Below are 16,699 nucleotides of genomic sequence, written 5' to 3'. Positions count from 1 at the left end.
GAGTGGAAGGACTGCCTGTTATATTGCACTGGGACATTTACATAGGAGGTGGACCCTGGTGACTTAAAGTGAACTGGTCACATCTACTAAACTAAAAATATCTGCTAAAGGTGCCTGGCTTGTGCTTTGGCAGATCTTAAAGCTGCATATAGAGGGCCACAATGTGTCTCATAATCAAGACTGAAATGTACCTAAGCTATGCCCATTCTGTGTACGTTTGCACAATGTTAACACAGGAACTACAGTATCTCACAAAAGTGAGTACACCCCTCACATTTTTGTAAATATTTTATTCTATCTTTTCATGTGACAACACTGACGAAATGACACTTTGCTACAATGTAAAGTAGTGAGTGTACAGCTTGTATAACAGTGTACATTTGCTGTCCCCTCAAAATAACTCAACACACAGCCATTAATGTCTAAACCACCGGCAACAAAAGTGAGTGAAAATGTCCGAATTGGGCCCAATTAGCCATTTTCCCTCTCTGGTGTCATGTGACTCGTTTGTGTTACAAGGTCTCAGGCGTGAATGTGGAGCAGGTGTTTTAAATTTGGTGTTATCACTCTCACTCTCTCATACTAATCACTGGAAGTTCAACATGGCACCTCATCCAAGCTGTTATACAAGCTGTACACTCACTACTTTACATTGTAGCAAAGTGTCATTTCTTCAGTGTTGTCACATGAAAAGATAGAATAAAATATTTACAAAAATGTGAGAAGCGTACTCACTTTTGTGAGACGCTGTAAATGAAGATCGGTCTACCAACTACCACACCAGTAGATCCTAGGCCTTCTACATACTGGCTTTAGTACAAGAAAAAGCGCAATGTGTGCAGCAAGATCGCTGCATCTCCAAATCTTTCAGCATGCTTCAAGAAATCATGCTCAAGCATATAAAGCAACCATTGTGGAGATGTCAAACATATGTTAAATGGGCTCTGAGGAAGAGGGCAAGTCATGCAAAACGAGATAGCCTTCCAGATTTGTATAGGTGTGATCTATGCATCAAGATAAAAAAAAATAAAAAAACCTTCTGTGTGTAGCAGTCCCCCCAGCCCCTCTAATACTTACCTGAGCCCAATCTCTACCCAGCGATGTCCACAAGTCCCTCAGCCATCCTATCCCCTTCTAAATGGCTAAGACACAGCAGTGGCACCACTGGTTTCCACTGCTGTCAAAGTCAGTTAGCCAATCAGGAGAGAGGGGCGGGGCAAACAGCAGCTCCATGTCTGAATGGACACAGGGAGCTGCAGCTTGGCTGCCCCCATAGCAAGCTGCTTGCTGTGGGGGCACTCCACAAAAGGGAGGGGCCAGGAGCAGCGATAAGGGACCCGAGAAGAGGAGGATTGGGCTACTCTGTGCAAAACTATTACACAGAACAAGTTTAACAATTTTTTTTTTTTTTTTTTTTTTTTTAATAACAGACTTTACAATCACTTTAAGATTGGAACAAAGAACTAAGGGCCTATAGCAGTGATGGCGAACCTTGGCACCCCAGATGTTTTGGAACTACATTTCCCATGATGCTCATGCACTCTGCAGTGTAGTTGAGCATCATGGGAAATGTAGTTCCAAAACATCTGGGGTGCCAAGGTTCGCCATCACTGGCCTATAGCTTCCGTGGAATTTTTTTACTCTGCTTCAAATTTGTTAAGGGAGTGCTGACTCTCACCATAAAGAAGCTGCTATCAGGCTTCAACAGGCTTTGAACAATTGTCACGTTGTGATGAAGCCTGCAAGCAGCATGTTTAAATTGACAGTCGGATTCCTACTGAGATTTGTGTTTCCCTCTGCAAACTTTAGCTGCACAAAACTAGTTGAAGGTGGCTAGAAGCTTTGCAGATGCTTTCTCCACACGCTTGCCTTGCCCATGCTGAACTTGTGTGTACAAGGACCTTACCCCCAAGTGCCAGCTCTCTTCTGTGTTCGACTAAGGTCGGCCATAGATGATTCCATGTTATTTCCTTTCACCATGGGTGGAAGGAAAGAAAATGGCTTGATACCCCCCCCATCAACACTCTATGCAGTGCTATTGTGTCCTGCTGGGAGGGAGCCTTCCCGGTTGGCAGAATACAAGGAGTACTGCTAGCGGTTACAGCCGCCGGAAGAAAATTGCATGTAAAAAATCCGACAGGCTGGATGTACTCGAATCAATCGATGGCTCAACTTGGGTACAATCAGCCTCCGTATAGATGGATTGAATATCTGCCGGTGCCTGCTGAACCAGCCAAGATTCCATCTATGGTTGGCTTAAGCAACCCCACTACCCATCAGATCAGAGAACGGGCACTTCCAAACCAAGATTGTTTTTCGAATCTCAGTATAAAGACATTACCAATCATGAAATGACTAGAAACTGACATTGTGACCTTTTTAAAGAACCAAAGTAAGTTTTCATGCATATGCACCCAAAGGTGATCTTTAATTGTCACTTCACTCACCTTTGTATCCTCTACCATCTCCTCCTCCTCTTCCACAATCACCTCTGCCTTCTTCTCCTCGTGCAGTTCTTTCACAGGTTCATCTTCCAGCTCTTCAATAATAGGTGGCTCAGAGCCAGGCACGTCATCTTCATCATCATCATCATCAACATCATCAACATCATCAACGACATCATCATCAACATCATCATCCTCCTCCTCCTCCGGATCCACAGTTTCCTCCACTTGAGAAGGTTCAGGGTTTGTATGTGGTGGGGGTGGTGGCGTTAGTACAGGAGGTGGAGGGGGGCTAGACGTCACTTCTGCTTCTGAGTCCCTATCCTGAAGCTCTTCTTCTGGGTTCTCTCGGTCTTCACTCTCTACCACCATCAGGAGATCTGTGTCTCCACCATCATCTTCCTGTACAGGGGACAAACGGGGTGGGCCCTCTTCCAGCTCTGGCTCTTGCTGGATTACTGGTTTAGTGTCCTCCAATACAGGATGTACATCAGGTACAGATTCTGGGACATCTTCCACATCCTGTACAGCCTCTATATCTTGGACTGCTTCTACATCTTGAATATGTTCTACATCTTGTATGGCTTCTACGTCCTGTATAGATTCCACTGCAGTACCAAGCTGCATCTCTTCATGCATTAAGCTCTCTTCATCTTCTATTTCTTCCTCTTCCTCATCTTCTCCTTCCAGATCCTCCTCTTCATCTTCCTCTTCTGACATACCTTCCTCATCTTCAAAGTCTTCTTCTTCCTCCTCCTCCTCATCTAGACCTTCTAGATCTTCATCCTCATCCTCCTCTTCATAATATTCATCTTCATCCTCATCAAACATCTCTTCATCTTCTTCCTCCTCTTCATCGTCAGTGCTGTTGATGTTGATGACCATGTCTCCCTCTGACTGGGAAGGGGGGGGAGGAGGAGGAGGAGGAGGAGGAGGAAGGGGAGGTACGGGTGCTTCGGTGGCGACTGGCATCTGTGGAGCAGCAGGAACTGAGCATGCAAGAGGTGGTGGTGGTGCTTGTTGCGGAAGTGCCGCTATGTTCGGTGACGAAGCATTATGAATGGCAGGAACCTCTGCCATCTCCTCAGCAGGGGGCTTAACTGAAGGTGGGGAAGGTTCAGATTTCAGTGCTGGTTTTTGGAGGAAGCCTTTAGGTACTATTACGACGCTGTCGTCCGAATCACTCTCTAAGGAAATCTCCACATCTGAAGCTTCTTCTTTCTCATAGTGGACAAAGACTGGACGTGGGGTCTTTCCCAAAGTCTCTGGAGGGGACTGAACTGCTGGGGCAGCTGGGGGCTCTATGGGCTGTGGAGGAACTGGGGTTCTGACAGGAAGGTGGTTTGCTGGAGATGGGGCTGGGAATGTAAGTGGACGAGCTGGAACAGGAAGTCGCTGGGTGGGTATCTCGGACTGTAGAGGTGGACGAGGCCCGTGCTGCGGAAGGGGTCTCTGAAGGGTGGGCACACGCGGGTGAATGATGACTCGGCAAATAGCAAGGGCTTCTGCACAGAACATGGACACCTGCAACAATATAGAAACCTCAAATTAGAATATATGCATATACAGATAATCAAGCACATTTTTGCACTGAAAGTATTTAAATTATATCCTCATTGTTTAGCCCTTTCGCTGCCGTTTTTTCTTTTTTTTTTTTTTGGCACACATATGTTTAAGAAATAATTTTATCCCTGAAGACTACATAAAACCTCCGAAAGCAGACACCCTAGAAAATAAAATAGCGGTATTTCCTGTTTTTTATGTCAAACGATATCACAAAATTTCAGTAAAAAAAATGCACTAAAGTTAATTTTAGGGCGCACATACGGAGCGCCTTTTTTAACAAATTCTGTTATTCTTTTTATAGATTAGTATATTTATATCCAATGTATGTCTTTCTTATTTTTTTATTCAGGAATAAGCAAGGATATATTCCACTGTATAGTGCAGCGCCACAAAACTTGATTTATGCACAAAGTTGGAATCATGGATTTTGGCGTAGGCTGCTTTTGTGTGTTAAAATATTCCCCAATGCAGTTATTTTTGTTTTTATATTTCAATGCCTATTTTTTTCCTATCACAGCTTGCAGCCAGCAGGTTTGGCACTCAAAGGAGGTATGGCATCTATCTTCAGCAGTTCTGTGCAATGGCCCTGGAAAGCACTAAGATCAAATCACACGCTGCAGAAATTTTAAGAGGACCACCCCCCATCCCCTGGCACAGAAACCTATCTGGTCTTGCATACAGGCTGCCAAAGAGCATCCCAATTTACCAAAATGTTTAGTAACAAGAACACATTCTTTATTTTCTTTCCAATACTGTCCTACCTGTACACTCTCCTCTGTTATTCCCCCTCTAAAGATCCTGACAGCACAGTGCAGAGGGGCGGGAAGACGAGGGCTTGGAGTCAAGATCAGGGACAGGAGCAGCCGATAAAGTTGCTTGCGGCAGTCACTGCTGATATATGGGCCCACCCACTGATCTGAGCCTTGCTGGAGACGTAGCAGTAAGGGGATGGCGAACTCTTGAAGGCGCTGGGGAGAGAAATGCATATATGAGGATTATCTTCAACTGGCAATGGGACAAGCAAAAAAAACTAAACGGTGAACATGTGCTTTGCCATGACAGGAATATAATACGTTTCAAATCTAAATGGCAGAAATTATCCCTTAAGTCGGTATATTAAGGTAAAATGCCAAACGATATTACCAAAAGTATTGGGACACCTGCCTTTACACGCACACAAACTTTAACGGCATCCCAGTCTTAGCCCGTAGGGTTCAATATTAAGTTGGCCCACCCTTTGCAGCTATAACAGCTTCAACTCTTCTGGGAAGGCTGTCCACAAGGTTTAGGAGCGTGTCTATGAGAATTTAAAAAAAAATGGAGCTGCTCTAAATAAACACATGGCCTCTTCATATGACTTGTGACAACACCACAAACTCGTGTTCCTCCACCATATAGATTGCGTGCTTACCAGAGGCAAGCTATTATGAGCTTGCGGCTATAAACCCTGCCAGGGTCTTGCTCCAAAGGGATGGCGATTACAGCCCTCAAGTACATGATACAATTGGAACACACAGCAAACGACCACAGAGATTCGGTCATTCAATGGTCTCAATTGGAGTCTAGAAGGTAACCCAAAACAAAGAACTCACATACTGTAAATCGTATTAAATTATTTACGCTATGGCAAGTTCCTCTTCATTTTGGGTTACCTTCTGGCCTCCAATTGAGACCATTGAATGACCAAATCCTTGTGGTTGTTTGCTGTGTGTTCCAATGGTATCATGTACTTGTGGGCAGTTATCTCCATCCCTTTGGAACAAGGCCCTGGCAGGGTTTATAGCCGCAAGCTCATGATAGGTTGCCTCTGGTAAGCACACAATCTATGTAGTGGAGGAACACGAGTTTGTGGTGTGGTCACAAGTCATAGGAAGACCACATGTGTTTATACCTATGGACTAATCTTTAATTTCTTTTGGTGTTGGGAGCAATTTCAATTTATATGTGCACTAGTTGCATTTTTTTTTAGCGCAGCTCCATTTTCTAATGCCATTTGCATATATGTGTATCCCATATTGAGCTGTTGCTGTGTTTTTTTTTTTTTATTTTTATTTGCTTTGTTTGTTCACTTAGCGCAGTAATTATGTTTACTTTTAATTGTCTATGGCAGGGATATATGCAATTAGCGGACCTCCAGCTGTTGCAAAACTACAAGTCCCATGATGCATAGCAAGACTGATAGCCACAAGCATGAAACCCAGAGGCAGAGGCATGATGGGACTTGTAGTTTTGCAACAGCTGGAGGTCCGCTAATTGCATATCCCTGCTCTAGGGGAATGTTTGACCATTCTTCCAGAAGTGCATTTGTGAGGTCAGGCACTGATTTTGGACGAGAAGGCCTGCCTCGCAGTCTCCACTCAAATTCATCCCAAAGGTGTTCTATCGGGTTGAGGTCAGAACTCTGTGCAGGCCAGTCAAGTTCCTCCACCCCAAACTCGCTCATCCATGTCTTTATAGACCTTGCTTTGTGCACTGGTGCGCAATCATGTTGAAACAAGAAGGGGCCATCCCCAAACTGTTCCCCCAAAGTCGGGAGCATGAAATTGTCCAAAATGTCTTGGTATGCTGACGCCTTAAGAGTTCCCTTCACTGGAACTAAGAAGACAAGCCCAACCTCTGAAAAACAACCCCACATCATAATCCTCCAAACTTTACACTTGGCACAATGCAGTCGGGCAAGTACCATTCTTCTGGCAACCAAACTCAGACATGTCCATCGGATTGGCAGGCAGAGAAGCGTGATTCGTCACTCCAGACAACACGTCTCTACTGCTCTAGAGTCCATTGCTTTGCACCACTGCCTCTGACACTTTGCATTACAGTTGGTGATGTAAGGCTTGGATGCAGCTACTCAGACATGAAAACCCATTCCATGACGCTCTCTATGCATTGTTGTGCTAATCTGAAGGACACAAGAAGTTTGAAGGTCTGTAGCAATTGACTCTGCAGACAGTTGGCGACTTCTGTGCATTGTGCACTTCAGCACAATCATTTTAACTGGCCTACCATTTCGTGGCTGAGGAGTTGTTGTTCCCAGTTACTTCCACTTTGTTATACCACTAACAGTTGACCGTGGAATATTTAGTAGCAAGGAAATTTCACAGATGGACTTATTGCACGGGTGGCAACCTATTGCGGTACCACACTTGAATTCACTCAAATCCTGAGAGTGACCCATTCTTTCACAAATGTTTGTAGAAGCAGTCTGGATGCCTAAGTGCGTGATTTTATACACCTGTGGTTACATTTAGGCTGCATTGTATTTATATGAAATTTTTTTAAAGCAACAGCCATGTACAAAAGCCATAATAAACTATGTGGCAAGGCACAAGACAAAACATAATTCTGTTAGCAGCATTGCAACTTGTTATATTGCTTTTGGCGCCACTGAAAAGTAGGGCTAAAAGCATATCCCCCTGTCCCAAAGCAAGGGGAGAAGGCTTGTCCTGATACCAGTCCAGAGGGCTAGTAAATGTAAAGAGGAATGGATTGCCGTGACTCCCAACAAGCCCTGTTGAATAAAGGATAAGGAGCGGCCTCAGCCTACATGTCTCCACCAAACCACACACCATGATGAAGTTCATCCCGCCCACTGGGGCTTACTCATAGGGTCCCCTTTACATTTACCAGCCCTCCGTTAGCAGTATATTTAGAAAACGTCTTATGCAGCTCAATAACCACTCACCCGATGCGTGTCATCCTTTATCAGTGACCCTCCATATAGAACAATGGAGGAAAGGGCTGGAAGAGAATAAGCAGATCATAAAATATTAGTGTGCAATATAGACGTGTGATTCTAAATGCTCGGTTTTTTTTCTCCCCCCCAGACAGTCATGTTATACTTACCTGCATGTGCAATAGTATTGCCCTGAGCAGCCCCAATCCTCTTCTCAGGTCCCTGGTGGTGCTTCTGGCCCCTCCCCCATCCTGAGTGCCCACCATAGCAAGCCCTTGCTATGGGGCTACTCATGCAGGTTCGCTTCCAAGCGGGCACCGTGTGTCATTAAGACACACACACAGCGCAGCTCAGTCCCACTTTTCCTCACTGGCTGTGATCAACTGAGCCAATAAGAGAGCGCAGAGAGAGCCTCTAGTCTCATGCACATCGCTGGATCATGATCATGAGTATTTGGGGGGGGGGGGGGAGATCTGCTTGCTTTTTTCTTTAATACATAAAATGTAGTTACAAACCACTTTAGGTATTTATGCATCTATCCCTTCCATAAAGCAACGCAGAGACAGCAGTAAAGCAAGGCTTTGCCTCCTCCTGCAGGATGACACCGACAGAAGGGAGCTATGAGTCTGTCCTCCTCCTGCAGGGTGATACAGACAGAAGGGGGCCATTAGTCTGTCCATAATCCTGCGGAGAAACGATGATAATAGAATATAAAATGCAAAAGGAGACGTTTGGAAGCATCTAGTACACACCTCTAAGGGCCGCTATACACAGCTCAGTGTTTGCAGTGGTTTCTTTCTTCCTGTGACTCTGGAAATCTCCATTTGTCATTTCTGAAACTTTCTGCTTCTTTGCTCCAAGCTGCACAAATCCAGATATCTGAGGAGAACAGAGAAAAGATGAAGACAGAGCGGTGACGAAGGATGTATACAAAAGTTGGAGGGCCCACTTACCTTTATATTGTCTGTGGGTGGATTGATATCACTTAGGATGTGGGCCAGTAACACATCAGAATGATGGGACATTCCTTGCAAAATCCCAGAAGAAACTCCACACATGGTTACCCATCGCTCCAGCACACGATACACTGCTTCACGGAGGGCACTACATCAGAGAGTTAGATCCATTATATAAAATTTTCACACAGGACACAATAATCAAAGCTCTACTGTGTAACAAAGTCTGATTTGCTACAATCACTGGCAACACTTTAATATTAGACAGCTATTCTGACACTTTTTGGGCTGTCGATAACAAATCTGCAGCAGCGAGTAAAGATGGTATCACACAGCAAGGGGGACTATGGAGTTGGTGTAGAATAAAATCAAAGTAACAAGTCACAAATCCACAGAGGGAGTAAAAGAGTGATGACTGCAATGCGGAAGGGAGTGGCATACTTAGAAAAGGAGGACACAGAGGGCAGTGGGAATATTCCCGGAGCTGATCTCCAGTACTGCTAACAGAAAACCTCCTAATTTTTATACTATGTGTGCCCTAACTCCCCATTTATCTACTTGACTTTTGAATCCTGTTCTTCACCGATATAAATATGTATATATGCATACACACATTTTTCTGTCAAGATGTCACAAACATGTTTGCGGTTTGATACAATTACAACTCTTCCAGTGGTCAACTCTATTCTTTTAAAGGCTTAGTCCACCTTCTAGACCATGTTCCATAATACAAAATATTAAGGGTGTATTAAACGGTCACATATATTCCTAAAAACCCAAATCGTCCTAAACTGCCACCTATTCCTAAAATGCGGGGTTAATCTTTTAGCTGAATTCTGTGCTTACTGCCACCTAAAAACCACTCGGGAACGCTGCTCAAAGCCTGAGACCGAGTTCTCACAATCCACGATCTTTAGGTAAGGGGAGCAGGCTGCCAAAAAGCCCATCTGAGGCAGTGCATACATAGAAACAAAGTGCGTCTCTCCCAACCAGCCACTGTAGAGTAGACATTAAAAAGGTTTCAGTCTGTAAATCTCCAAAGGCTACGCCCACCGATGTGTTTTGTGCCACCTATCGGAGCTTAAAGCGATGGTAAAGTCTGATGTTTTTTTTAAGTTAAAAATAACAACCGAACCTAGCCACAGCTCCCTGTGTGCAATCAGACAGGGAGCCACAGCCCAGCATCTCCCCCTTTCTCTGATTGGCTGACAGACATTGACAGAAGCGGGAGTCAGCCAATGAGGAGGGGAGTCCTGGGCAGCCGAGACACTCCTACAACATCAGCGGGCAAAAGCTATTAGTATTGATCCAACCCACCCAGGTAACTGTGTTTGTCCACTTGCCATCAGGGAAAAGATATAGGACACTTAAAATGCACACTAATCACTTAAAGCATAGTTTTTTTTTCCCTAGGGCCATATTGTCCATAATCCCATTGGGTACAGTGTTTTAGGTGGAATTCTAATATTCTTTTATTTATTTTTAAATAACATTTTATATTTTGATATATTTAAATAGATATGTGGGCATGTGCTAGGAGTATGCATGTGTGGTTTTGTTGAGAAGTGTTTTATTGCTGCTGTAAAGTGCACCCGGAAAAATGTTGTTGTATGCATACGACAATAAAGTATAATCACTGGATAGACATGGGGCTCAGGTAAGTATTGGGGGGCTGAGAGAGGCTGCTGCACACAGAAGGTTTTTTTATCTTGATGCACAGAATGCGTTAAGATAAAAAAAAAACCTTCTGCCTTTACAATCAAGTTATGTCACAAACTATCAAACAGACACTGCGCTATCCTTTAAAACAAAAAAAAAAACTAAAGAAAGCTGCTAACACACCACAAGGATATTTGAAAGATGTAGATTCTATACAAAGGTGTAGCGCTTAAAAACCAGGCATATTATACCATCCTTAAATAAAATAATATATACTCATATGTGAAACATGTGCATATGTGTTCATTAAACATTAACAGCGTGAAAAAAAATGGGGTTACCTATAAAGTCTCACTGTAAATTACTATATATATGTGATTAATAAATTATATATATATATATATATATATATATATATATATATATATATATATATATATATATACACACATACACATATACACACACACACACACACATATAGTAATTTTTATAAAACGAAAGAAAATCCAAACAGAAAGTCCAAAAAAAAAAAAAAACAGAGATACAGAGTCTCTTGTATGTGATATCTGTGTCTGATCCACAGGTGTGCAAGAAATCACCATCCACCTTCTTTACATATAAAGATCATGCAGGCACCACGTGATATTCCCTTCACCAAGCGAGATGTACGCTTACCAAATCTATTGGATCCAAGCGAATATACATTCGAAGGATCACAAAAGCTTATATGTTTGTGTGTAGATTCCTTCAGCAGTACATTTTCCAAGGGGATTTCAAGTATAACCGCTCCGTTCGTGTACTGGGCAGTAAATTATCTCCAACCATACACATCCATAAAAATAGTTGAACACATGTAAAGGAAAAATAGGGACCAAATAGTGTAATTCCGTAGTGGACTCCACTGCAGCCGTGTTTTTATTGAAAAGCGCTTGATCTACTGTACACATGTGAGTTTACTACCTTTTATTAAATTTCTTTTAAAAACGGAATTACACTATTTGGTCCCTATTTTTCCTTTACATGTGTTCAACTATTTTTATGGATGTGTATGGTTGGAGATAATTTACTGCCCAGTACACGAACGGAGCGGTTATACTTGAAATCCCCTTGGAAAATGTACTGCTGAAGGAATCTACACACAAACATATAAGCTTTTGTGATCCTTCGAATGTATATTCGCTTGGATCCAATAGATTTGGTAAGCGTACATCTCGCTTGGTGAAGGGAATATCACGTGGTGCCTGCATGATCTTTATATGTAAAGAAGGTGGATGGTGATTTCTTGCACACCTGTGGATCAGACACAGATATCACATACAAGAGACTCTGTATCTCTGTTTGGATTTGCTTTCGTTTTATAAAAATAAAAATTACTATATATATATATATATATATATATATATATATATATATATATATATATATATATATATATATATATATATATATGTGATTTACAGTGAAACTTTATAGGTCACCCCATTTTTTTCACGCTGTTAATGTTTAATGAACACATATGCACATGTTTCACATATGAGTATATATTATTTTATTTAAGGATGGTATAATATGCCTGGTTTTTAAGCGCTACACCTTTGTATAGAATTTACAATCAAGTTACTTTAATCATAGGGTGGAGAACCTGGAACCGGGCAAGGAAGATCTTCCTTGCCTGGCTCCAGGCTCTCCAACCTATGATTAAGCTCAAATGGGTGGGGCGAAATGTCAGTGGGCGTGGCCTTTGGGAGAGACTTGCAGACAGAAGTTGTTTTGATGTCTACACTACAGTGGCTGGTTGGCAAAGTTGCACTTTGTTTACATAAATTCTGTGCTTGCTTCAATTTAGCACAGTTGTGCATCTGCCCACACAGCTGTTATCAAGGTCTGGGATCACTCTCTGCAAAAGACTACGCAGAGAATGCTGGCAAAGTCCTCTCCCTTACCTCAGCTCTGTAGTCTAAACCGCACTTCTTCCAGCAGGTCGATGAGTCCATATGGACCTGGGGGGGGAACTGCACGAGCTTGTGCATTGTGGGTGCAATGCTGTGCATGCTTCAATGCAAAAACGAGTAAATGTACATCGATCATTAGATCACTGTTGCTGTGTTTACTACTTTTTAAGAAAGGTAGATTAGGGCTTTAGAAAAGAAGCCAATCCAATTATTTAGGTGTAGGAGAGGGGAAAAAACAAAAAAAAAAAAAAAACAAAAAAAAAAAAAAAAAAAACTTACAAGCAACATGTTTCTCATTTCATGCCCCGTTCACACCTATATTAATTTCATGTCAGTTTTTTTCTGTGCAGAAAACTACACATTTCAGATTACTGCGCAGAAAAAATCTGCACATTGTGTTGCGAACAGGACACATAGAGAACCATTGTTTCCTTTGAGCCCTTGCAGAAAGCGTGCAGAAAAACTGAGGTCTCTGCACCGTGGGGTGAACAAGTCCTCAAATAGGGCTACATAAGACATACTTTGCCTTAAAATCCTCAAAGTACTGAAACTCTCCATTGCAGCTGTTATGTGCCAACCACAGACACCATTACTTACCTGTATGGCCTCTCTTGCCCAGGTGGGATTCCTCCTGCCCCTCGGATGGCTGCCCAGGAACTGAGAAGTTGTGGGAATACCCTGCAAATCATTGTACAGAATGGCAGGAGACGGGGTCCACATCTATCAACAATACATACAGGTAATAGTCAGATAAGAGCAGAGCAAAAAAAAATAAAAAAATAGACATGTTAAGCAGACTACACCCGTCACATTCAAATTGAAGTACCTTTATTCTTATTTAATTTGGTTAAATTTTGTTTGTAACTTTCATTTTGTAATTTTCTTGTAAAATAAAATATTTATAAAAAAAAAATGGTAAAGAACTATGCTTTAATCAAGGTTGAACTTGATTTGTAGGGATGACATCTTTAAAAACTTAAAAGATGCAGAAAACTGGCTGGGTGAATTCAGCATTTTTCCCGTAACCATTCTTTGACCACCCGCCGTCATTATATGGCAGCAGGTCGGCTCTCCTGTGCAAATCACTGTAGCTGTACAGCGGCTCAAGCAGGAGCATGCCCGCGGGTTCGGGAGGACTCGATGTCCGCCGGCAACCCGCAGTCACCTAGTACAGAGGCAGAATGGCCATGTGTCTTTGTAAACAAGGCGGATCCCCGTTCTGACAGGACACATGACAGATCTACTGATCCCAGAGATTGGGAGAAATGATCTCTCATGTCCCTGCCAGCCCACCCCCCCCTACAGTTAGAACACACCCAGGGAATACACTTAACCCCTCAATCAACCCCCTGCTGTTAACACCTTTCCTGCCAGCATCATTTTTACATCAGGGCATTTTTATAGCACTGATCAATGTAATAATGTCACTGGTCCCCACAGTGTAATTTGGGGTCAGATTTGTCCGTCGCAATGTCACATTCCTGCTAAAATCGCAGATCGCCGCCATTACTAATAAAAACATAAAAAAAGTCCCTAAATCTATCCCATAGTTTGTAGATGCAATACGTTTTGTGCAAACCAATCAATATGCGCCTATTGCGTTTGGCCTAAACTGATGAATAAATTTGTTTGTTTTCTTATATATATTTTTATATGTATCATAGCAAAAAAAAAAAATGTTTTTTTTTCTTCTCAAAACTGTCCCTCTGCGTATTTATAGCACAAAACATTTAAACCGCAGAGGTGATCAAATACCATCAAAAGAACGTTCTATTTGGGGGGGGAGGACGAAAATTTTGTTTGGGTACAGCGTTGCACGACCGTGCAACTGTTAGTTAAAACAACGCAATGCCGTATCGCAAAAATTCTCTGATCATTAAGGGGGCAAATCCTTCTGGTGCTGAAGTGGTTAAAGGGGTTGTAAAGGCAGAAGTTTTTTTATCTTAATGCATTCCATGCATTAGGATAAAAAGCCTTCTGTGTGCCGCAGCCCCCCTCATTACTTACCTGAGGTCCTTCTCTGTCCAGCGGGGTCCAAGAGTGTCTCAGCCGTCCGAGATTCTCCCTCCTGATTGGCTGAGACAGCAGTGGTGCCATTGGCTCCCGCTGCTGTCAAAGTCAGCTAGCCAATCAGGGGAGAGAGGGGGCGGGGTTCGGGGCTCTGTGTCTGAATGGACACAGGGAGCTGTGATTTAGCTCAGGTGCCCCCATAGCAAACTGCTTGCTGTGGGGGTACTCAATAGGAGGGAGGGGCCAGGATCACAGAAGAGGGACCAGAGAAGAAGATGATCTGGGCTGAGCCTCCTCTTCTCAGGTCCCTCTTCGGTGCTCCTGGCCCTTCCCTCCAGTTGGGTGTCCCCACAGCAAGCAGTTTGCTATCGGAGATCCCAGGCAGAGTCACAGCTTCCCGTGTCCATTCAGACATGGAGCTGTGGCTCAGCCCCGCCCTCTTTCTATTCTCATTGGCTGACTGACTTTGATTGACAGCAATGAGAGCCAATGGCATCGCACTGTTGTCTCAGCCACTCAGCATCACTGGACAGAGAGGAACCTCAGGTAAGCGTTAGGGGTCTGCTGCACACAAAGGGCTTTTTATCTTCATGCATAGAATGCATGAAGATAAAATAAAACTTCTGCCTTTACAACCACTTTAAAGTAGAATTTTGTTTTCCGCCTGCCCACGTTCCCGTTTAAAAAATAAAAAATTCTCAGGTGTACATTACCCTCTCCATGTTCCAGCTATGCCCCTTATTCTCCCGTTGGTCCCGTGCCACCAGCCTTACTTGACCAGAACACTAATCCTGCTCATTTCCTGAGAGTCCAACCTGTTAACACACTCCCTGGTGGGTGTGTCATCATGCAGACTGGGCTCGCAGTACTCCAGGACTGAGGGGGACTCATATGCCAATTCAAGAGCACCTCTCAGTCCAGGAAAAAGGCCCACCCCCTTCCCAATCGCCACCAAGAAAAAAAGACAAAGTTTCTGTGGGAGGGGCAGTTGAAGTAACAATCATCATAACTGGTGTTCTTCTTTGACATAAATCCCCAAAACAAGTTGGCTCTCCTTTCACATTATGAAAGCACAAGAAGAATTCTCACGCTAGGATTGTGGCTTCCAGGATGTCCAGAGCACACAGATGGACACGAGGTAGAACAAGTAGCTTTATGGCCTCTTCTCCCTGCCAACTCTGTGAAGAGACAGAGAGAGAAGTATTAGCAGTAATTCTGGGGTGAGCATGGGAGAACACACCAATCACAGAATCCCAATGCTTCTCGGTCATACAACAGAGCATCAGCTTCATCACAGGTCATTGAAAAGCCCTAAAATACATTTCTTATAAGCCAACAGCTGTTTAAAGCATGTCTAAATTCCATCAAAGTTAAAGAAAAAAACAAAAACAAAAAAAAACACATTGTCACCTTCTTATCTAGGAATTTAAAGATGAAGAGTAAAGCCCCTCAAAGTGAGCTTTAGTTTTATTAACAGAAAAAAGAAAATGAAGGATTTCTTGTCTCCTTGTGGCCATGAGTAAATGAGTGGAACAACATCTTGGAAATGTAACCCTTGCCCGCCGCTGCCTCCTGGCTCTTTAACAGGTTCTAATAGCTGGGAGGCGGAGTAGTCATTATGATCGTGTGATCGCTATGATTGGCAATCACATCGGAAAGCTCCTGATCATAGGTATGCATCGGGAGCTTTCTAGTACGAGCTGGTTACAGTACTGAGAGCGAGCTCTCTGTATTCATACAGTAGACAAGGGGTGGTTACATATCCTTTATATTTTTTCTGTGGGGCTTTTTGATCACTTTCAGGGACTCACCAAATTTTTAGCGCTTATGTTCACCACTCTGCAGACCAGGTTCAGTATATCGGACACAGGAACTCGCACTGGAGCTGGGAACTGCTCCCTGTATAGTAGATGAAGAAGAAGTAAAAACAATGTATTTCAGCTGTCAGATATGGATATGATGAAGTCATAATGTTCTGGAAGTTATAGCTATGAAAGTGCAGAAGTTTAATTTTGGAAAAATGTCTAAAGTTCATTAACAAAACCAGTTTTAGAAAAGCTGACCTACGGTGTCATTTTAAAGCCTTCCTCTGACTGGCTAATGTAAAGATTATGCCATCATCATGCGCCCACCTCTACCTCGGCCAGAGGAAACATGGTATTTATGGATAACAATACAATACAACGCTGCTTGTGAACGACTGAGCAGCACTTAGCTGAAAATGATTTTGTTCCAGTAGCAGAAAGAAGGTCCCGGTGCTGATGCTAAAACCCAGCACTGTACACTGTATGTAGCAAATGCTAGTTTAAACAGCATTGACCACAGCCGTAGTAATTAGTTTGCTTGGCCCAACTGAACTATTTATAGTGAACTTTAAAGGACACCCCTAGCTACTATCCTTCCTCATCCAGCTTAGAAAACCACCCTCTTACA

The 16,699-nt window shown here is 43.0% G+C and overlaps 1 protein-coding gene across 2 annotated transcripts in view; it reads right to left on the bottom strand.

Moving 5' to 3' along the window:
* Positions 1-16,699, bottom strand: part of PELP1 (proline, glutamate and leucine rich protein 1) — a 52,839-nt gene that overhangs the window by 3,535 nt on the left and 32,605 nt on the right. For both annotated transcript variants that reach the window (XM_077470495.1, XM_077470496.1), the window contains exons 9-16: positions 16,078-16,165; positions 15,356-15,444; positions 12,854-12,976; positions 8,640-8,790; positions 8,439-8,565; positions 7,696-7,751; positions 4,772-4,978; positions 2,448-3,968 (exon numbers count right to left, since the gene is read on the bottom strand). In XM_077470495.1, the coding sequence (XP_077326621.1) occupies positions 2,448-3,968; positions 4,772-4,978; positions 7,696-7,751; positions 8,439-8,565; positions 8,640-8,790; positions 12,854-12,976; positions 15,356-15,444; positions 16,078-16,165 (2,362 nt within the window). The remainder of the gene's footprint in view (positions 1-2,447; positions 3,969-4,771; positions 4,979-7,695; positions 7,752-8,438; positions 8,566-8,639; positions 8,791-12,853; positions 12,977-15,355; positions 15,445-16,077; positions 16,166-16,699) is intronic.

Source organism: Lithobates pipiens, unplaced genomic scaffold, assembly GCF_037356315.1.
Source record: "Lithobates pipiens isolate NorthernLeopardFrog02 unplaced genomic scaffold, aLitPip1_a1.2 Scaffold_8, whole genome shotgun sequence".
In the NCBI taxonomy this organism is placed as follows: Eukaryota; Metazoa; Chordata; class Amphibia; order Anura; family Ranidae; genus Lithobates; species Lithobates pipiens.
Note: the sequence above shows the minus strand (reverse complement) of the source record. Positions and strands in the feature narration are given on the sequence as shown.